The sequence below is a fragment of the Dasypus novemcinctus genome, chromosome 6, assembly GCF_030445035.2.
Source record: "Dasypus novemcinctus isolate mDasNov1 chromosome 6, mDasNov1.1.hap2, whole genome shotgun sequence".
Taxonomy (NCBI): domain Eukaryota; kingdom Metazoa; phylum Chordata; class Mammalia; order Cingulata; family Dasypodidae; genus Dasypus; species Dasypus novemcinctus.
In genome coordinates this window covers 88,058,320-88,080,268 of record NC_080678.1, presented here as the reverse complement: position 1 = coordinate 88,080,268, position 21,949 = coordinate 88,058,320, and the positions used below count along the sequence as shown (strand labels likewise).

Here is a 21,949-nt window from a genome sequence, read left to right as displayed (position 1 = left end):
AAGCCTCTTAGGTCGCTGGCAGTACAGCCAGTCCTTCCTGGATGCGCTTTAGACTTCCAAGAAGGGTGCGCGGCGCCTGCCAGCAGAGTGGACGGCAGCAGGAGGAGGGGCCCTGAGCTTTGGGGTCGCCCTGCTGAGCCAGCAGCAGTGGACAGCAGGACTGGTGGGGGTCCTACGTGGCCCTGCTGCCCTCTCTCAGAGCCTGGGGTGCCAGGTGAGCCAGGGCCCCAAGAGCCTCATTTTCCCGGTTGCCCTGACTGCCTCCGGCTCCTGCCTGCTACCTGAGCTCTGCTGGGCTGGACCCTCATGCCACCTCGCTGCTCTGCTCCTGCTGCATTGCGCAGCGGTCGGCAGCCACTGGCTGCTGCTCTCGCTTAAACGGCGGCGGCCGTCGTCTCTGCACAAAGGCCAGCGCCCCTGTCTGCATGGACGCCAGCCTGCCTGGCAGCCCAGTTCGCCACCAGTCGGGGCCTGGCGACGTGAACCCATCTCTCTGGCAGGCCAATGCCCCCCCGGTCAACACCCAGCCCTGGCCCCCATCATCCCACCCCCACCCACGGCTCTTCCTGCCCACCACTGCGCAATTCCCAGCCTGCCACGGCCCTTCTTCCCAAAAGGCGGCAGAGGCGCACGCCTTGACCTACCTAGTTGGCCCAGAGCCACGGCCCCGATGGTCCGCAGAGGACCCGCGAGATGGCCCGCACAGTTTCTTAGCAGGAACACGGGCATGGCGTTGTCACGGGACGAGATGTTCATCTAGAGATGTTGACAACAATGGTTCGCATTGATCTGGAAAGGAAGAGGCCGGCCCCCCAGCACCCAGGCTGTGGCCCAGTCACTAGGGAGCAGCTTTGATCATGCACTGGGTGCCTGCCCCTGCTCTCCCACCTGCTCAGGATGCCCTGAGGCGGGGCAGTGCTAAGGCAAGCGTCTTAGCGCAGCTCAGGCTTGTCCGGGCCCTGCGAGCGCCAGCCTCTGCTGGCTCAGCGGCGACAGGAGCGGGAGGTCCTGCCGCCTCCCTCGGAAGGCGTGCCGTGGCGAGGTGCAGCTTTGGCACTAAGGGGACCTAGGCTCTGGCCCCCATCCTTGGTAAACGAGTGGCCCTCTGTCCATGAGGACGGAGAGAGGGTCAACAAATCAGCTCAGGTGCATCAGCGCTTAGCCAAAGAGCTCTTTAGGCAGGAATGAGGAAACGGTGCATTTGAACGGCATCCCCTCTTGCCCACCAACATGTCTGCTTGGTGTTTTGCAACTTTGCCTTAAAAAACAAACAAATCACAACAACTCAGAGGCATTTTGCAGTGTTGGTGGGTCAGAAGCACCCAGACAAAGGGAATCTCAGTGGAGCCCTCCACATCATAGAGGTTTTTAAGATATTCCATTTGATCTTTCTCTACCCTGAAAAGAACCTGCTTTCTTCCCCCCAAGCAATTATAGTTAAAAGGTTTTGCCTTGGAGGATGCTAATGGGTGGGAAACAAAAGGGCATTATAACAAATGAATTGGGAAGCACGCATGCATGTATCTTCCTCCACGTGTTCAAACATGAATTAGCATTGACTTGAGCACTGATGGAAAAGCAGCAGTGAGTGAAGTTAGAAGGCACACCTCTTTGGCTATCAGGCGGCTGTCCACCTCGTTGTAAGCATTCCTTATCTCTACAATAGTGGTGACGGATGAGCTGGCTACATGGAGTCCAAAGGAAACGCCTTCCTCCATAACAAGAGACGTTGCTTCGCTCCCGGAGTCCTCTCCTAAAGCAACACATCTTTAATCATTTCTATTCTCATTTTACAGAGAAGGAAATTGATCCTCAGGAGAGTAAATATATATTGCTTTGCAGCCAATAGTAATCGAGTCCGCAAGCTTCTGTGTGGTATGTTTGACCCTTACATATGCCTCTCTGTTGCTTACAGGAAAACTGTGGGGACATCTCACAAGACTGAACCTATAATAGAACAGAAGCATTCTAGGAGTTGATTGGCGAGAACTTAAAACATCCCTCAGGGATATGGAGGACAAAACGATATATCGAGGGCATAACTTCACTCCCCAAAGCCAGATGCCAAGTGACAAGGAAGCTGAGTCATCCAAGAGGGAATGGGCTGGGCTCAAAGGTCCTAGCTTGTCAGTGAGCTGCACGTACGTGGGGGCATTCACTGGGAATTAGCACCCTGGTCCCCCAGTCAACCAGAGCTATGCCTGCCCCTGGGGAAGCGTGGCCTGAAAATAGAGTTGGTAAAGCCAAACCTAGTCACATCAAGTGTCCGAGACACAGGAAATGAAGCTCCAAGAAGACGTGGGCTCTGAGACAGAAGCCCCCACCGTGCCTAACGCTTCCGCACACAGATTCAATTCTCTTTTCTCCCAGATGGGAACTGACCCCTGACTTGACGGATTAGAGTGAGCAAAGCTCCCCGCTTGAACAGCCAGCAATCAATAAGGAAAATGTGCATGTTTTGTCTGCCTGTTTAATAATTGAAGACAACAGTATACTTTAGTTAAAAAGCTTCTTCATTAAAAGGAATGTAACTTATTTATCTCATGCTCTTCTCTCTTTCTTTGCGGATGGTATTACCCAACTCAGTGATGTGCTCTGGCATTGAAATCTAAAGGACATTGTCATTTCCTGTCCGGCGATTTTTTTGGTAGGGTTGTAAATATATAATGATCCAATTACAGAGGTCTTCCCTAATGGCTGACCTATGGTGAGATTATTCTTTATAAATATGCAATAAATAACTGGGTGTCCATTTGAAAAAATAACATCGGCAAGAACATTATAAATCCAAACACTCCATACCTTGGACCTGCACGGCCTGGAAGTTACCACAGTATCTTGGGCCAAGTTTGTTGATAATTTCCAGAGTTTCCATTGAGATGGCTTCTTCAAAGAGGTAGGTAGGTCCAAGACGCCAGATTAATGATGAGTTTTGCTTCCAAATTCGAGGGGTTGCAATATACCCATAAATGTCAACAAAGGAAGATGGGTCCATAGAAAGGAAAGGTCCTGGCAAGGCCTGAATGTACAGCATCTGTGAAATTAAAAAGGGGGAGGGGGAAAGGGAACTGCTTAATCTCAGGATTAATCCAATCAGTGCAGACTGATCCAGCACTAGGTACCTTATTCTCCTCTCAAAGTAAAAGGTGATTTTATCCAAAAAAGAAAAGATCATTCTCAACTCTGAGAGGTATGCAGCAAAATGGCTTGCAGCACATCAACAAATGAATGGATATACAACATGTGGTATGGACACACAATGGAAGATCATTCAGCCATAGGAAGGAAGGAAGCCCTGATATCTGTTACACGGTGAGCGTATCTTGAAAACATGCAATGAGATAAATAAGTAGATAAGGACAAAAACTGTCTGATGTCACTTGTATGAGATACCTTGAAAGAGCAGATCTTCAGAGGGGTGGGGGTAGGGGACGATTTTGCTTGGTGAATATGGAGTATTTATAAACAGCACAAGATTTTAAAATAGCTTACAAAATGCTGGTGGTTATAAAATATTGATACTGCACCTTTAGTAAGAAATTCAATTATAAATATTAAGAGTCATGAAAATTTTCATAATCTTTGTCCCAGTCATCTCACAAAGAACCTAAATGTTCAGAATCGACACATTAATGAAATTAAATGTATTAAAATAGTTACAGACATGCAGATTGCAAAGAAAAAAATAAAACTGTGTATTTGCAGATGGCATGACTGTCGACATAGAAAGTCCAAGAGCCTACACACACACACACACACACTCAAAGAACTCACAATACTTTCAGCAAGGTCGAAGGCTACAAGAACAATGCACCTAATTCAATCACATTTCTATATAGTAACAACGAAATGCCAAAACAAAAATGAACAATGCCATTTACAATCACCACAAAAAATTAAATACTTAATAAAATGTACAGGATCTGTATACTGAAAATTACAAAATACTGATGAAAGACATCAAAGAAGACCTAAATAAATGGAAAGAGAAACTATGTTCATGGATTGGAAGACTCGGCATGGTTAAGATGTCCATTCTCCCTGAAATTGATTTGCATTTCCTATCAAAAGTCCAACAAAGTTTTCTGTAGATTGAAAAGCTTATTCTAAAACTTACATGCAAATAGCTAAAATGATTTTGAAAAGTAAGAATCAAGTAGGAGGCATCACTCTATCCAATGCTGAGGCTTACTATACAGCTACAGTAATCCATTTCACTTAATGTGGTTTTGGTGAAGGATAGACAAATTGGTCCATGGACCAGGGAAGAGAAGTAAGAAATAGATCCATACAACTAAACCACCGTGTGTCCCAGCAAGTGCACTTCTGTCCTTTCATTACAGAGAAATGAAAATTGTACCCCAAATCTGTACACGTATATGCACAGAAGCTTTATCATTAATAGTCAAATACTGGAGGCAAACCAGATTGGCTTTAACAGGTGAATGTTTTAACAAATGACTCAGCAGCAATATAAAGGAACAAGCTGTCAACATACACAACAACCTGGATGACTTTCCAGAGAATCATGTTGAGTGGAACAAAAGCCAATCCCAAGGCTACATGCTTTATATTTCCATTAAACTAACATTGTTGAAAAGGTAAAAGTTTAGAAATGGAGAACAGATTAGTGGTTGCCAGGCTTAAGGACAGGTGCTGGATAGACAGGGTGTGGACAGGACATGGGCGTGGCTATAAAGAGCAGCAGGAGGGACCCTTGTGGACATGGAATGTTCTGGATCTTGCTGTGGTGGTGGAGACACAAACCTACACAGATGATAAAAGATAAAAGTGTATACAACTGAACACACACACACACAAATGAGGACATGTAGAAGTGGTAAAATATGAATAAGGGGCAGATTACATCAATGTCAATATCCTGTTGGAGTTCTCCTACTGTAGTTTCTCAAGGTGTTTGCATCAGGGAAAACAAGGATACGCACCACCTTTCTCTATTATTTCTGACACCTGCATGTCAACATGGAATGATCTCATTAAAAATTTCAATAAAAGAAAAGAAAAAAATAAAGGGTTAGCACAGATTTAAAAGTAATAATGAATCAGGATATGAAATTTTCTACACAGTGAGGCCACAACTATTTACAAAAAGGGGAGGGAGGACTGAAAGGAACACTGAATGGTGGTGAGGTGGAAGTACATGGGGAATCTCCTTCTTTTCTCTAAATGTGGTTGTGCTATTTTTGGTTGACTCTAAAGTTGCCATTTCCATAACTATGTATGTAAATGCATATTTTTTTAAACTACTTTACATCATTTCAGAAATATTCTTTTCCCTCCTACCAATTAAACGAGATTTTCAAATAAAAGCAAACCCACTTTTTGGCCTCCAAGTCCTGCCTCAAGTGAGACTCCCCCTCTCTCTTCCACCCTTTCTGGAGATTTGAGCTCCTCATGACCATTCTCCCAGGTTTATGCCTGTTTTCTGCCTTCTTCCTTGGCTATGTGAGCTTCAGTTCATTTTCTAAAGGGGTCCCCTTTCTGCTTGAGCTCGCCTGAGTGCCCTGGACAGCAAGGTGTGTGGTGAGGATTGAATTTTATCTCCCATAAAGGCACGTTCAGGTCCCACCCTCATCCTGTGGTGTGAGCCCGTTGGTAAGCAGGACCTCTGAGGATGTTCTCAGGAGAGGGCTCATCTGTGAATAGGCTCTCTGAAGATCCCATGTAGATGAGGCCAAATTGGGTCAGGATGGGCCTCCATCCACATGACTGGAGGCCTTATCCAGAGAGGAAAAGAAAGACACACAGATGCCCGAGCAGGAGGAGAAGCCAGAAGGAGAAGCCATGTCATGGGGGCAGAGAGGCCAGGCAAGGAATGCCAAGGATGGGGGCAGCCAGCACCAGAACGCAGCTGACTCTTGGAGGAAGCTTGACCTGTCGAGACCTTGATATCAGGCTGTGAGATGATAAATGCTTGTTGCTTAAGCCAACCCATCATCATAGCAGCCCTGGAAAACCAAGACAGTGGGTTTTCATTAGATACCAACCCTGACACTGAAAGAAGACAGAGAACTGAACAGAGGCCCTTCCAGGGTGGCACAGCTGGGAGGCAAGGCTGGGCCAGGGCCCTCAGCTCAGGTCAACTATCTCACCTTGGCTGAGCCAATGATCTGCCCATCCAGATAGGTAGAGACAGTACAATTCCTCTTCATTTCCTTGGTGACAACCACGACCAGATGATACCACTTTCCACATGTCAGCTGCTGGCCACACCTGACCTGAAGCTGGCATCCTGCCGAAGGCTCCGCAGCATCCTCAGGCTCCATGGCATCTGGAAGAACGCCCAAACATGTCAAGTCACACATGGCTGTGACTCTGAAGTGACCAAAAGAGCTGGGGATGGGGGAGGGAGGGCATGGCCCAGCAACAGTGTCATGCACTGAGCTCTTACTTTGTGCCAGGCACCACTTGGCTGTCACCAATATGAACCCATTTAATTTTGACAACAACTGTAATGGGAAACAATGTTATATTCTAGATCTGGAAGCACAGGGCAGACGGGTAGCTTATCCAAGGCCATGGAGCCAGGAGTCCAAGTCAGAAGTGAGCTCTGGGATCTACACCTGAACCCCATGCCAGACTGTCCCCATCATGACACATGTGTGGCAAGTGAAGTCCTGGGAGGGAGGTGGAAGTGAGATGGCTCAACTACGGACCGGGACGTCAGGCCATCATCTGGACCTTCCAGGTGAGTGTCCATGGAGGAGCAGTGGTGCTGCGTGGGTACATGAAAAGGGAAAACCGGGGCAGGGGACATGTCAGGATTGTTCCTGAGCTCTGGAAGTTTCCGGGCCATCTCAGGCAGGTGAGCTTGGAGAGCAAGGCTGAGCCCTAAATGGCATCATCACTACCAAAGGAGGCTTGGGGCTCTCAGGTCAATGCCAGGTCCTGGCTACCCTTCTGGAAATGGGGCTGAAGGCACATGGGTGTGGCTGAGGCCCCTTCAGCTCTTGCTAAAGTTATATGTATTCTCCACAAGCCATGCTCAGGAGAAGAAACAGCCTGTATCCCAGAGAGCTCACTGCTAGCCCTTGGCCAACATAGAGCCATGTTTCTGGAAGGCTACTGAGCACGTCCTCTGAAGCCGTGTTGGCCAGGACCTTGCTCTGGGACCGTATATATTTGTTTAGACTTCTCACCTGATAGAGAGTTCAAGGACGCAATTCCAAAAGGCTGGGAGAAACAGGAGGTTCACCGTGCTTCCAACCAAGTGTGTGCCAGAAGCTTCCAACCTAGCCCCGGTTCCCCCAAAGGGTCAGGGAATGGCGATGCCTTACCCAGGGGCTGAAACTCTCTCTCTTCTGTGGACACAACCAGGGAGAGGTCGTCAGGGCAGAAGCTGACGGAGAAGCAGACGAAGGCCTGGTCGGTCCTGGACAGGTGGCGCACCAGCGTGAGGAGCCGCAGTGGATGGGCCTCTGGGCCGGCCCCGGGCCTGCCGAGCAGGAACCAGCAGGAGAAGGTCAGGCCGCCGGGCGGAGGGAAGAGCCTGGGCACGCCTGGGCAGAGGCAGAGGGCGGTCAGCCTCGCGCTGACGCCAGAGGAGGCACCTTTACCCTCTGGTTCTGCTCGGGCCGTGGTGCCACGGTGGACCTAACTCACTGGCACTTCAGATCACACTCACAGCTACTCTGTGGTTAATCCTGTTAGGAGAAGGAGGCTCACGGAAAATAATGTTCCCGTCCTGGCCTGAGCCTGGATCCTGGATGCCTCTTTGGCTGCGTCCTGCCTTGCCAAGGGAGAGACGGGCTCCATCACCGTTTGGATGCCCTGGTCGGCTGCCTCAAGTCATGTGCGGTTTGTTGAATTAGGTATACCAACAAACACACGATGGCAGTTACAACCTTTGAAGGATGCCATTTTGAGTCCAGATGTAGCCGACTAAATGACCACCCGAGGCCTTATAAAGAGAGCCCAAGTCCCAGAAGTGAGAAAGGAAAAGACATGGCCAGGTGGGGGGAGGAATCCTTGGGGTCAGCTGAGGAACCCCAGGGATTGACGGTAGTCAACACCAGAACATACAGACCCTTGAATTTGAACTTCTTCTAGCCTCAAAACCATGAGCCAATAAATTCTTGTTCTTTAAGCCAAATCGCATTGCATGTGGTATTTGTCACAGCAGCTCTGGCAAACTGAGACACTGGGCAGAAGAATGCTGGTTTAGCTCAGCTGATCCAGGGGTGGGGAACCCGGCCTCTCTAGGGCAGCTCTGTGCCCTTCCACTCCGTCACAGTGTTGGCCACACAGAGATGCCCACCACTTGGTGCCACACCCATATGGCCCACGCCTGCCCCACGCCAAAGGGCCATGAAGGCAGTGGCTTCTCAGCACCCATCCCAGGCATAGAAACCAGGAGCCCTGTTCTTAGAACACGGGGTGCCTGGCTCAGGCGGCTCCCAGCATTTGCACTGTCCTTGGCCAGCGAGCTGTCGGCAGAGCAAGTCTCATGCAAAGCAAACCAAGGGTCCAGCCATTCCCCACCTGGGCCAAGGAGAGGTCAGAGCCAAAGAGAAGACGTGCACTTTCTTGAGATGCCAGGCTACCCCAGGGCTGACACTTGGGGCAGCTGGGAGAGCACCGAAAGCCAGGCCCTCCGGGAAACACCCACCTGTTCCGATCCCTCCGGAGACCGAGTACTCGGTGCCAGTTCCCATCACCGTTGCCAGGGTGGGAAGAAACAGGCAGCTGGAAAACAGGAAAGCTCCTTCAGGTCCCTGTGCGGCCACTGCACCCGGGCCTCCGTGGCCCCCACCCCTTTCTTCAACAGGGGCCTCATGTCCCCCTCTTAGACCATGGGGACCAAGGGCATAAAGCAGCTGGGTTGGTAGGAAGCAGCCCCTTGGAGGCATCCCAGAATGTGGCTACCCCAGGGGCAAGGAGGGACTCTAGGGACACGCGGAGGGGACACTGCTCCCAGGAAGCCAGTGGCCCACGAGGCACCTGGGGCCTGGGAATATTCAGCTGGGCGGTGACAGCTGATGGGACTACAACTCTGGGTGGCAGTTTGATTTCATAAAATACTTTTATGAATTTCAGAAGGAGATATTTGATGATGTTTGTAAACTGGTCTGTTCTCTGGGTGTGATGCCCCTTTGACTGTATTAAATTCAGAGGTTTCCCTTTTACTTTATGAAAGCAGGATGAGGGTTTGCTTTGACCACGTCATCAGGGCATGCAGGGTTGAGTCCCTGACCCCTTGGTGGGCTGAGAAAACAGGCTGTCCCATGGAAGTAGACACAGAGGAGAATGCAGAGAAGCAGGTACATGAGAAAAGAGAGAGGGCTCCCTTAGACACGGCAGAGGCAGGGGAAGAGGGACAGGCCTGAGAGTCTGCAGCTGACTTGGAGAAGAGAGCAGGGCAGCTGAGCCCAGAAAGGAAAAAGGCCCAGGAAGAAAGACGAGCCTGATGTCAGCCTACTGCTGGGATCTGAAGAAGCTGGGGCCATGGAGCCTTAGGAGGAAGAGGAAGCCTGAGCCCTGGCAGACGTCGGCAGCCGTCCTGCTCTGACCCGTGGCAACAGACTTTGGTGAGGAAAGTACCTAGGCTTTATGGTCTTGAGGCTGTGAGCATCTACCCCAATTAAATACCCTTTACAAGAGCCAACAGATTTCTGGTGCTTTGCATCGGCACCCCTCTGGCTGACCAAGGCACTGTGCAGTCACTAATCTGAGTTCATTCCGGGCATGGTGGAATAAAGAACGTGCGCTCAGGCCAGACGGAAGCCTGCCCTACCCGTAGCCTTCTATGGACATGTCGAATTCCACGAACGACGGGGCCAGCGCCGCCTTCTGAGGCTGCAGGTTACGTGGGGAGGTCATGGAGACAAGGCTCAGCGCTGTCTGCAGGGCGGGCGTGGGGCTCGGGGGCGCCCCTGGGGGCCGGGGTGCCCGCTGGACCCCAGGGCGTGGGCCAGCGTCTGGAGTGGCGTCTGCCTCGTTGGCGCCCGGGGCTGCGGCCTCTGACCCTGGAGGAGAGTGAGGACAGGGGTCTGCGCCCGAAACCCGCGCGCCCTGTTTCTAACGGGCCCCGGGATTTCTGCCCGAGTCTCCGGGCCTCTTCAGCCTACCAGTCCCCTCCCTGTGCCCCCTTGGCTGATTTTGATCAAAGGGAACCATTATACCACCTGCCCCTTCCAGAGACTTCTTCTCCCCTCATTGCCTGACACTCCTTTTCCCACGTGTCCTTTTCCATGGCCGTCGCTGACCTGCCCTGCGGCATAGCTTCTCCCTGGGGCTCAGCCCTGGGTGGCTCATCTCAGCATGACTTCTGAAAGCTCTCACCTCTCACCCCTGGCTGCCACCCTTGTTTCACACCAGGCCTTCCTGCCTGATGTCCTACCTGACCTTACGTTGAGCACATCTGTGACTTTCTCTGCCCCACACTGGCTGCTTAGATCATTGTCTTCCCAGGTGCCAGGCGGATGCTCCACCTGTGCCAGGTTCTCCAGCCCACAGTTGTCTCCTGAAGGAGCCACCATCACGATTCCCGTTATCGGGGCCCCAGGGCATCGAGCAAATGAGGCCATTCCTATCTGATAAGGAGTCGGGGACTCCTCTTCTCCTGCCAGACCTGGTCCTGTCGCTGGTAAAAAGCCCTGTGCTGTAACGCACTCGCCCCAATGGGCAGCACTCACACCTGGTTTTATCTCTGTCTGCTTGTCCACCTGCTCTCCCCTACGAGCCAAGCATATCCTTGTAAATCCCCACTAGCTGGCCCCTGTCCTTTCCTCGCGCCTCACCTGAGCATCCGGAACTATCTCCGTGCCCGCCCGAAGAACTGAGAGTTTTCGCTGCAGTGGATGGAGGTGGGGGAATTCCAAGGCTCAGAAACTGTCTGAATGTCAAGACACAGAAGAGGATCCAATGAGGACAATTCACGGACAAAAGGCTCCTGTGGCTTCCCCCCGACCACTTTCCGAGACCCCCTGAGCCCCTGGTCCCCGCCCCCACCTCTAGTCTCCCCCCCTGAGGCCCTTCCACCAGCTGTCCAGACAGGGCGCCCCGGCCCTGCACCCACAGCACAGAGTTGGTGCGTTTAGGGGCTTTCCATTGAACCGCTGACCAGCCAGGGGCCCCAAAGTGTGCTGGAAAGGAATCTGTGGGACTGTAACTTGATCGAACTTAACTTGTAAGTTTCTAATGGGATTTCCTAACAGCTCAATGGAGTATGGCAGCTCGGTCTGCAGCTGGCCTTCCCAGGGCTGGAGGAGGCTGGCCCGGGCGCGGGCCCCTGGCTGCTGGCTGGAAGGAATGTCTTCCATGCCCCCTGCCTTGCCCCAGGGACAAGCAGGGACCTAGCCAGTGCGTGTCCCTCAGAGCCCCAGGCCCTTGCATTGCTGCATCTGCGTGCATCCATCCCCTCTCCTCCCCGCTCACTGACTCTGCACACTCAGGTCTCAGCCCCAGCTTCACATCTGGAAGCCCAGCCCTGCCCTCTCCAGGGCCAAGCCCCCAGCTCCAGCCCTCTGGTCGCTCTGCGCCTTCCCACAAGGCTTTCCCACAGCACCGTTCTGCAGCTTTTGCCTGACCCTCTGCCTGGTGCTGTCCCTGCCCCCAGACCTGGGGGGCACTGTGTTCACTTTGCTGCTTCAGGCTGGGCAGCCCTCCACCTGACCACACTGCTCCGTGGACGCAGTGCAGAGGCTGGCACAGGGCCGTGGCCTACAGGAGGTGGCATCAGGGCCGTGGCCTGCAGGAGGCCCGGGAGGGGGCACAGGGCTGTGGCCCACAGGAGGCCCGGCAGGAGGCACAGGGCTGTGGCCCGCAGGAGGCCTGGGAGGGGGCACAGGGCCGTGGACCACAGGGGTCCGGGAGGGGGCACAGGGCCGTGGCCCGCAGGAGGCAGCATCAGGGCCGTGGCCCGCAGGAGGCCCGGGAGGGGGCACAGGGCCGTGGCCCACAGGGGGCCAGGAGGGGGCACAGGGCCGTGGCCCACAGGAGGCGGCATTAGGGCCGTGGCCCGCAGGAGGCCCAGGAGGGGGCACAGGGCCATGGCCCACAGGGGGCCAGGAGGGGGCACAGGGCCGTGGCCCGCAGGAGGCGGCATCAGGGCTGTGGCCCGCAGGAGGCCCAGGAGGGGGCACAGGGCCGTGGCCCTCAGGAGGCCCGGGAGGGGGCACAGGGTCGTGGCCTGCAGGAGGCCTGGCAGGGGGCACAGGGCCGTGGCCCACAGGGGGCCGGGAGGGGGCACAGGGCCGTGGCCTGCAGGGGCCCAGGAGGGGGCACAGGGCACCTCCCCTTAACCCTTTCCATCGCCCTGGCACGCCCCACCTTTGGCTACGAGAGCAGCTGCGAGGGACTCCGCCCCCCCAGCCCACGGTACCTTAACACGTCAGGCTCGATGGCTTGGGAGGCGAGCTTTTCAAAAATCCGGATGAGACCCAAGTGCAACGGGCTGCTGCTGCTGGCCAGGATGTGGTGGCAGGAGGCGAGGAGGGTGCCCAGCAGTCCCGCCTCGCACATGAGCTGCCGGTTCTTCTCCGACTTCACCAGGGACTGGATGTGACTGGCCACGGAGCACTGGATCTCCCTGCAAAGCTGGGGGGTAGCAAGCACCAGAGTGGGCCCTCAAAGACAGGCTGTTTTGCAGGAAGCCTTGATGGGCTCCCAGCCACACCTTGAGTTGGCGGCAGGACAAAGATACGGCATCCACCATGGCCGGCGCTCATTTATCCTCTTTCTCCCATCTTTCTCGGGACTTCTGTCATGCCTTCCTCACCTCCACTCCACCTATGAGCCCTTCTCCCCAGGGGACAGGAGCTGCCAGGCCCAGCTGCTGAAGAGGTAGACGGCTTCAGACAGAGGCTGCAAACCTGGAGCCTGAGGCTGTGTCGGCCCCTTAGATGTATTTTATTTGACCCACACCATGTTCAAGCAGCTACTGAATCAACTGCTAGCATTTAAAACCCTGAAGATGGGAAGCGGATATGGCTCAATGGATAGAGCTTCTGCCTACCATATAGGAGGTCCAAGGTTCAATACCCAGGGCCTCCTGGCCCGTGTGGCAAGCTGTCCCACGTGGAGTGCTGCTGTGCAAGGAGTGCAGCCCCGTGCAGGAGTGCAGCACGCCCAGGAGCACAGCCCCACGCAGGAGCGCAGCCCCACGCAGGAGCACAGCCCCACGCAGGAGCACAGCCCCACGCAGGAGTGCAGCCCCATGCAGGAGTGGTGCCGCCACACAGAGAGCTGACTTGCAGCAAGACGATGCAACAAAAAACAGACACAGACAAGATGATGCAACAAAAAGAAACACAGATTCCCATGCTGCTGACAACAGAAGTGGACAATGACGACGCAGCAAATGGACACAGAGAACAGACAACCGGGGTCGACAGGAGGGGAGAAAAATAAATAAATCAATCAATCTTAAAAAAAAAAAAACAGATGCAGAGAAGAGGCAATAGGAGATGCAGCAAACTAGGGAGCTGAAAATGATCACCTCTCTCCCACTCCAGAAGGTCCCAGGATGGGTTCCCGGAGCCACCTAATGAGAATACAACAGACACAGAAGAACACACAGCAAGTGGACGCAGAGCAGACAATGGGGAGTGGGGGGGAGATAAGGAAGATAACCCGCAAAAACCCTGAAGATAGCACACAAAAATCCACATACAAGGCTCCTCTCAGAATGTGGGAAACTGGTCGCACGGGTTTTGCAGTCTCTGCATCGAGACGCGCGGGGGCACTGGCTGTGCCCTTGGGACTGGTGCCCGCTGCCCCAGGCCTTGGCTTCACTGGCTCACAGCTCCTGCTTTCTCCCCACAGGCAGCTGAGTTTGCACACTTGGCTGAAAAGGCAGATTTAATTTGGGAGCACAAGGTAAACCATATACTCCCTCTGCCGGGTGATCAGGCTGCCTTCACATAACAAGAGAAACTCCAAGCTCACAGAGCAGCTGCCCGCCAGGCGCAGGGCCGACACCCCAGGGGCCATCTCTCCTTCTAGTCCACTCTCTCATCCCTCCTTCTGTCCGTTTCTTGGTCCCAAGCACCTCCTGCTACAGAGAGGATTGTGCTCTTATCTTAACTCCTTACTCGATTTCACACGACTTCATTATCTTTATATCTTTAAGGCACATAGAACAAAGTGCACGGAGGTGGCTCAGTAACTATGTGAATCAAACACAATATTCCACTTTTCACTATCTTCCTTCCTTTGTAAAGAGATAAATCCCTGGAATTCCCTGTCACCCCTCCCCCCCCCCCAATAGATTGATGAATGTTTTTGGAGGGGGGAATTTCCTTTACAAAAACTCACAATGTTATTCATGCTCTAACAGAGAATTGACAGAGGTTCTGGGAGAGGAAGGGCCCCCCACCCTTCACACACTTCCCAGAGCTCTTTTAGTTAGAAGGGAGCCTGGCGCCAACACAGCCTCTGCCGAGAAGAGTACCTAGCCTGAGCATTTTGAAATATATTGGTCAACCAAACTCGTGATGAATCCTAGGAGAGAGGTAATACTATTACTCCCATTCCATGGATGAGGAAACTGAGTCCAGAGACATTTGTTAGCGGTGCAGTGCCAGGTCCTGAGACATCACGCTCAGGTGCCGTCATCGGTGGGAACGCCCAGAGCTAGTGCATGACAAAGGGACATGAATCGGTTGAGATAGATGCGCCAACAGGACGCTAACACAGAGTTACAGGATCTATGTTTCAAGGGCCAAAATGTACAAGGAAAAATATTCCCACTGTTTATTGTCACTTCCAGATTTTCGAAAAAGATGAGTCGGTAACACAGCTCACACCTGGGTTCCCTCCTGCCTGTGTTCCAGAGGCAGGACACATGCAGCGCCTGCCTCAAGCCGCTGTGTGGCATCCAAATCCGCATCTTTCAAATACCTTCAGGAACATTTCCAATTTAAAACTTGGGGTGAGGGAGGAGACTACCTTACAATTTTTGCATGGGGGGTCTTTCCTATCAGGCAAGATATTGCCATTCTGAAGCGTCACCGTTTTGTCAAGGTTGTCAAGGTGACGCCCAACTACGTGACGTCACGGATGTCAAGGAGAGGTCTCGCCATGCTGAAGGAGATTTGGCCTTTCCTGCACAGCCAGGCTGAGATGGTCAATACACTTCTGTACCCCAAAAGAGACCAGAAACTGAAGGCAGGAATGAGGAACTGAATGTGCACTAAGCAATTCTATCACTTGACCTCTGAACAGTTTGGGCATTAGGTAGGTTGGACATCAAGCCGACCTCCTTGCCCCCTGCCCCAGATCCTTCTTAGGAAGTTTTTGAAGCATCTTTTCCTGCATTCCACCCCAGCCTGGGTTTCTGCCTTCTTTCTTCTCCACTCTTTTCAAAACAAAGAATGTCCATCATCTTGCCTCAAAATGTTCCTCTCTCAGAACTTTGATTCCTTTATTTGATAACTGCACTCTTCTAATTTGGAATGAGACTTGGGGAGACAGTTTGTACGAAGCAAGATGCAAAAAGAGCGCTGCAGTGTATTATTAAGAAGAATCGAAAAGAAAATTCTACAATCTCCAGGTTTCATCACCAACACTTCACCTACTGCTTTTGGGATTTTGGTTTGGGTTCAACACCCCTTCCACTGCAGCAGCAACACTTAAAATCAAAATTTAAAAAGAACAAAAGAAAGAAAAAGTTTTCAAAAATGGGAAATGCTGATCTGGTCTAATGATGCCACAGTTTACTCCAAAATCTGCTCAGCGCCCCATAATGGAGGAGGAGAAATTGATCGTCCTCATTATCACAGCAGCTCTGTCGATACCAAGATTGCCTTGTTTTGAATAAAATGTGTTGCTTTTTTTCAACATTGGTTCCAGTAAAATGGGGTTTTAGTGAAAATATGAGCAGTAGCAGGAAACCAGTCTGGATTGATTTTCCTAACACATATTACTTCCAACGCAGGAAAAGAGATGGTTCAATTAGGACTTGGTGGTAAGCTCATGGGGTCACCAGGCTGGCTGGCAGACGGGACCCGCAAGGCAAAGCATCCCTGGGCAATCCGTGGGGCAGCTGTAAGGCACTTTCTGCTTTCCCCACTTCTCATCTGAGTCCTCCAGACTGCCCTTGCCAGCTGTGTGCGTGGATGCTTGTTTGTCTCTCTCCCCGGCGTTCTCTTTTAGTGCAGTGAGGGTCTGGGCCCCCCAGCAGAAGTGGGCTTTGGGCTTCGTGGTCTCCAGCAGGGGGTCCTGACATGGTCATCACAACCATCCCTTGGCCAGGCATTCTCTAAGAACTGGGGGTATCTGTGAGTTCCTCAGATTTGGGTTAGCCATTTGCCCCAATTTGGTAAAAATGCCCCTTATTGGATAATTTTGGAAGAGAGGTGATAGAATGTAAGTGACCTCAGCTCTTTAATTTGAGATCAAAGACAGTAACTCAATGGCAACCCTGAAAATAGGGGCCACAGATGTCTTTATTCCACCAGCTACCATCTTTACTGGTGTTTGCCAAAATGAGTTCTCTCTGCAGAGGTATCCAACTCACCTGCCAGAGCCACTGTCCATGGTACCTGCCTCGTACCTGCCCCTGGAGGCATCGGAGTTTGCCACGCTGGTTTGGGTGAGAGAGAGTCCAGCTTCCCATTGGAACATCCCCCCAGCACACAGCATCCATCCAAACTGGAGAACCTCTGACAGGCTTGTGCATATTAGAAACTAAGAACAAGATTCACATGCACCGCCTGCTTCAAATCTACTTCCTTTGCGAATTACAGACGTAAGGTGTCAGGGCTTCCTGCTAACAGAAGCTAAGGATCTGACATTTGTAAGGTAGGTTTTACCTCTCCAGCATTATTTCCCGCCTTCCCCTTTGGCTCACCTTGTATTCCAGCCGTGCTGACTTTCTCCCTTTTCTGAATATGCCAAGCCCTTTACAACTGACATCCCAATTTCAGAATGTCCTTTCCAATCCCATCCTTTCGCTCAGCTCCTACGTATTATTCAAGAGCCATTTGGCAGGTCCCCGTGCTCCAGAATCCTTTTCTGACTTCCCTCACTGGCAGAGTACACCCTCCAATCACTGCAGAGAGCACACCATGCCTGGTGAACTCGCTCGCTCGTGCTCTCTCTCCCGCTCTTCCATCTCTCTCTCTCTCCTTCTCCCTCTAGTCAGTCTCGTTCTCAATCTCCCCTTCTCCCTCCAACTCCCTCTCTTCTGTCTCTCTCTGTCTCTAGCTCCCGCTCTCTTTTCAGCCTCTCTCACAATCTTTCTCTCTCCCCTCTCTCAATTTCTCTCTCCCTCTCTATCTCTTAACTCCTCTCTTTCACCCTCTATCCAATCTCTCTCCCAGCCTCCCCCTTCTCTCTCTCTCCCACACACACACAATCCACCCTTCACTTTGGTCCGACTGTGGGCTGCTTCCCGTGGTAAAGCCCCTGGCCTTTGACTTCCTAGTGCCCACCTCTGGACCTTGAGCACAACAGCTGCCTCGTACGAGCTGGGACCCAGGCAAGCACAGGCCATTCCAGACAGGAGGTTCCCCTGACCCAGAGGCAGAGAGGGTGGTCAAAAAAAGTGATGTGCAGATAAACTTTCCAGGACAATGAAAAGAGAGCTAGCAGGCTGGGAGATGGTCTTTCTGGAAGGGAGGGCACCAGATGGGTGCAATGGCCAGGAGCCAAAAGTAAGCATGGGCTTCCAGGCAGGGGGCTGTGCAGCCGTGCCTGCCAGATCTGCTCTGCCCCCACATATGGGCCAGGCTGAGACTAAGCAAGGAACACTGAGCTCAGATCCCGGACCCAGAGGGCGACCGAGCCACCCAGCACTGACCTGGACGGCGAGGCCCCTGAGTCTCTGCAGCCACCTTTACCAGATGCCCCAGATCACAGCACTACGCATTCCAAGCCCCAGGCCCAGCCCAGCCTGACCCAAATCAGAGGCCCTGGTCTCTGCCTCTGAACCTCGGCTTGGAGTTAGGGCTCCATCGCCCCAGTGTGTTTCCCTCTGTGGACGGCCTGCCAGCCTGCATTCCTCACAACCGTGTCCCAAATTCTTGGGGGTCCTGTAAATGGGTGCTGAGCAGAGCCTGAGCGTCCAGCTGCCCTGGGCCCCCAGCACCCAAGCACCCTCCTGCAGCGAGGCGTGCAGTCAGCCCTGAGATGGGGCAGCACTTTGCAAACCTCCACCAAGAAGGGCGTCTTCACAGTGTGGAGGCTGCAACATCCTTCGAAATTTTCCACCCTCTCGGATCCATCCCCGCTCCATGCCAGCTGGATGAGGTGAGCCGGGCGGCCCCACAGGGCCTCCGTGAGACCCAGCACCCCTGCTGGCTGGGCCTCTGCCCACCTCTGCCCACGGCTTCCTCAGGGAGCCCAGGAGGACTAACTCACCCTGAGTCACTCTACTTACTGCTTTGGTCAAGGGGAACTGCAGCCCCAGCTCTGCTGGTGACACATTCCCACTCCCGATCGCTTGGATGGAGTTTCCTTCAACAGGACACCGATTTTGAAGGGCTGTTTCTCAGAGATGAGGGATCCGTTCACAAGCAAATTGAAGCACGAGCACCAAGAGGCTGTGTTCAAGCTTCCTAATGGACCTTCACCTTCCTTCGTCATTTAGGCTTAGGGCATCCAAATATCTACCCAAAAGGAGATTCCCTTGCTGACCTGATGCTAACTAATGGGTAACCTGGGTCTGGCTGCATACCTTCTCTGAGCCTCAGCTTCCTTAATTTTGAAATGGGAACAATGATCATACCTTCCCCACTGGTATGCTCCTGTGGAAGTCAAAGAAAGCAGTTTCTTAGAAATCCAACATATTTGGAATTTCTACTGTGTTATAATTTAACAATGCAAGAATCCTAATTACCAACTTCCAAAGTGGACGCTACAGCTCTCTTTTCAAATAGCCTGCCCTTAGGTAGTGCTATTCAGTGTTACTAAGGCTGTCAATATTTTAGCTACTTGAAAGCACTTCCTTCTTGTTTTAATAAGCTGCAAGCATTTTCAGGATACTAAGCCCTCTTGGCTGCAGTCTTCTTTTCCCAACTATTATCAATAGCATCTCTCCAACCAGGGGGCCAGTTTGCACAGCCTCTGAGTACTGTCCAACCAAGTGCCAGGGCAGGAGCACAAACACATCGTCCTCAGGCCTCCCCGTCATGAAGGCAGCTGACATCCCCCTGTGCTCACTCCTGGCAAGCAATATTCATGCAGGAGCTCATTTAAGGCTCAGATCGACCCCATGAGCTAAATGCTACACATTGCTGCCCCTTTACAGAGGCAGAAACTGAGGACCAGAGGGGTGAAAAGGCTGGCTGTGGTTGCACGGTAAGTAGAGGGACAGGAATTCAAACCATTGGCGACCACTGCCTCGGGGACCTCTGGGGGCTGAAGTTTGCAGGGCACCGATTGGTTCTAGGGCTTCTTGGGCTGCCTTGGAGCCCGTAGGTTGCATGAGCTTCGGCAGTGGACCCGACAGTTAAGGGGTGTGGTGGGAGCCAGATAGCTCCAAGCTGAGCCCGAATCAATCGAAGCCATTGAAGCTCTGGATTGGACACTGGAGACTCGCCCCCATTCTGTCTGAGGCCAACCCCTCAAAAATTACAGGAAAATCTAAGTGTTCACACCTGTGTCCCACACAGGGATCTCATGAATTTAGTAACTGGCACACAGGTATCTGCCGTGAACCACATGAAAGTGGACATGGCCGTTTCTGCCATCTCGAGAGGCTGGGGGGGGGGGGTTCACTGGCACATGTAAGCTCAGGCCACGTTCCTGAGTCACAGCCTCAGAATCTTTGGGGCCGTCAAGCCCAACTCTGGTCCACATGCCTGGACTCTCCCCACCACTGATTAGCAACCAAATTAGTGTAAGAGGAACTCACCCCCTACAGAGGATGCCCATCCATTTTCAGTGAGATTGTACTTATATCGAGGCCAAATCTTTCATTATTTAACAAATGAACCTTGTCTGCCTTCTATTGTTCTACCACCACTCAACCAGGAAGCTGTGCCCAGCTCTCATTTTCCCAGCATCTCTTTTCTCTAAACTACACACCCGACAGCTCCGTGATTGAGGTTTTTCAGGCTACTCAACATCCTACTTCTCACCTTGGGGCACATCCAGGCTGAGTACCACCTCCCTTGGGCCGCAGCTAGCGTCCTGTGAGCAGCGCCTGCAGTGGCCTGCACCCGCGCACCGTCCTCAGCCCACACTGACTCTTACTGACCTTGCCCTAGAATCCCCCGAGATGCGTTCACACTTGCTGTTCTCGCCTCTGTCCCATGCACGTGGCACGAGCAGTGACCTGTGAATTTTCTCTTCTGAATTGATGGGGTCTGATTTTGTTGATCAAGCTGGTGGAGACTCTTTGCAGCCCAATTCTGTCACCACCCAGCTTTTTGCCACCTCCCATCTGACCTTCCTTGGAGTCACTGGTGAATTCCAGATCAGGCACTGGAGGACGCAGTCTTTGACCTACACTTAGATACTAACATAGAGTTCAAGATCAATTCTCTGTTAATAAGTTAGCCATAATAACAAAGTCATCAATGCATTCTCTTATATCCACAATTTCCAAAATTTTATATACCATGATTCAAACCCCTGAATACACACATATCAAATTTAGAAGACCGAAAAGTGTAACAGAGCACCTGGGCCAGCTGCTGTACTGAGTATTTATAATCTCCTCTAATCTTCTCAACAGGAAGAGATCATCATGCCCGTTTTGCAGATGAGGCCGCTACACTGAGACTAGAAGAGGTTGCATTCAATTCCCCAAGGTCACACAGTTAATGAGGCAAAAACGGCACCTCCACCCCCACCCCAGGTCTCACTCCAGGTTTTAACACTGCGTAATTATAAGGAAGGGATCTTTGATGATTGTGTCTCACAAGTGCCATAAACTGATGGTCTATAGAAGGTCCTTATTTGGCAGGCACAGTTTGGCTTTAATTTGTGTGATTTCCCCCTACTTAAATGTGAGTACCCTTAAGCAGGGCAAGGACTCTCTATTTGACCACAGGCCCCACCACTCCCTATTGTCCGGATTTACACATTTACTTCAACTGTAGGAGGTGCTGAGCTGGCAACCATTGTGTTCTAGAACAAATATGAGTAGTTGTAATTGGGCCACAAGGAGGTCATGTAAATTATGATGATAGAAATGGGACGAGAAGTGAGATCATCTGATTCTTAGGCCCGAGCTCATCCTATGCAACTTTGCCTCCATGGATAGGATAGCATTGCAATTCACATTGATCTTCCTCATCTCTATGCGGGATCATGTCCCTTAGGTCTATTAAAGAGGCTACCCTGAGCAGCCACCTAGATTTTGACCAGTGTCTGAGATATTTTCATCAAGAATAAGAGAACTATTGGGGGAGGGGCTGGAGTTCAGTGGGGAAACACACAGAAAATTTAGATATCCAACATATTTGGAATTTCTAGTGTGTTGTATTTTAACAATGCAAGAATCCTATTTTACCAATTTCCGTGGAGGATATGGCTCTCTTTTGAAATAGTCTGCCCTTAGGCATTGCTATTTAGCGTTATTAAGGCTGTCAATATTTTAGCTAATTGAAACCCATATGTTTGAAATTCAGAGTAATTCCAAAAAATGGCATACTTTCCCAAAGTTAGAAACAAGTGAACTGATACAGGTGCACAGATCAGAACTGATCTTTCCGTCCCATTGCAGGAGGTTTCCATGGCAATAGCGATCTCCACAGCAGCCTTTTAGGGCTCTGGACCACACCCCAACAATGACCCTGGAGGACAGATTGTCAACAGACAACGGACTCTCTGAAGCCCAGGTCTGATGTGCGGCTACTTTCCAATAGGCTCCGGCACCTGCCGCTCCCTTCCAGGAAAGGCACGTTGGTGCGGTGGCCAGGGAGAGACAGGCGGCGCAGCTTGTGGTGATGCTAGCTCTGCAGCTCCATGGCTACACGTTTCCCGTCCTCACCGGCTCAGTGGGGATCCTGCCGTCCACCTTTCAGGGTTAATACGG

At 51.9% G+C, this 21,949-nt stretch overlaps 1 protein-coding gene across 2 annotated transcripts in view; it reads right to left on the bottom strand.

The window, feature by feature from the left end:
- The window catches only part of WDFY4 (WDFY family member 4), a 270,517-nt gene that overhangs the window by 158,989 nt on the left and 89,579 nt on the right, over positions 1–21,949 (bottom strand). For both annotated transcript variants that reach the window (XM_058299130.2, XM_058299131.2), the window contains exons 14-22: positions 12,344–12,558; positions 10,761–10,855; positions 9,755–9,986; positions 8,630–8,706; positions 7,299–7,520; positions 6,114–6,292; positions 2,803–3,034; positions 1,608–1,753; positions 645–756 (exon numbers count right to left, since the gene is read on the bottom strand). In XM_058299130.2, the coding sequence (XP_058155113.1) occupies positions 645–756; positions 1,608–1,753; positions 2,803–3,034; positions 6,114–6,292; positions 7,299–7,520; positions 8,630–8,706; positions 9,755–9,986; positions 10,761–10,855; positions 12,344–12,558 (1,510 nt within the window). The remainder of the gene's footprint in view (positions 1–644; positions 757–1,607; positions 1,754–2,802; positions 3,035–6,113; positions 6,293–7,298; positions 7,521–8,629; positions 8,707–9,754; positions 9,987–10,760; positions 10,856–12,343; positions 12,559–21,949) is intronic.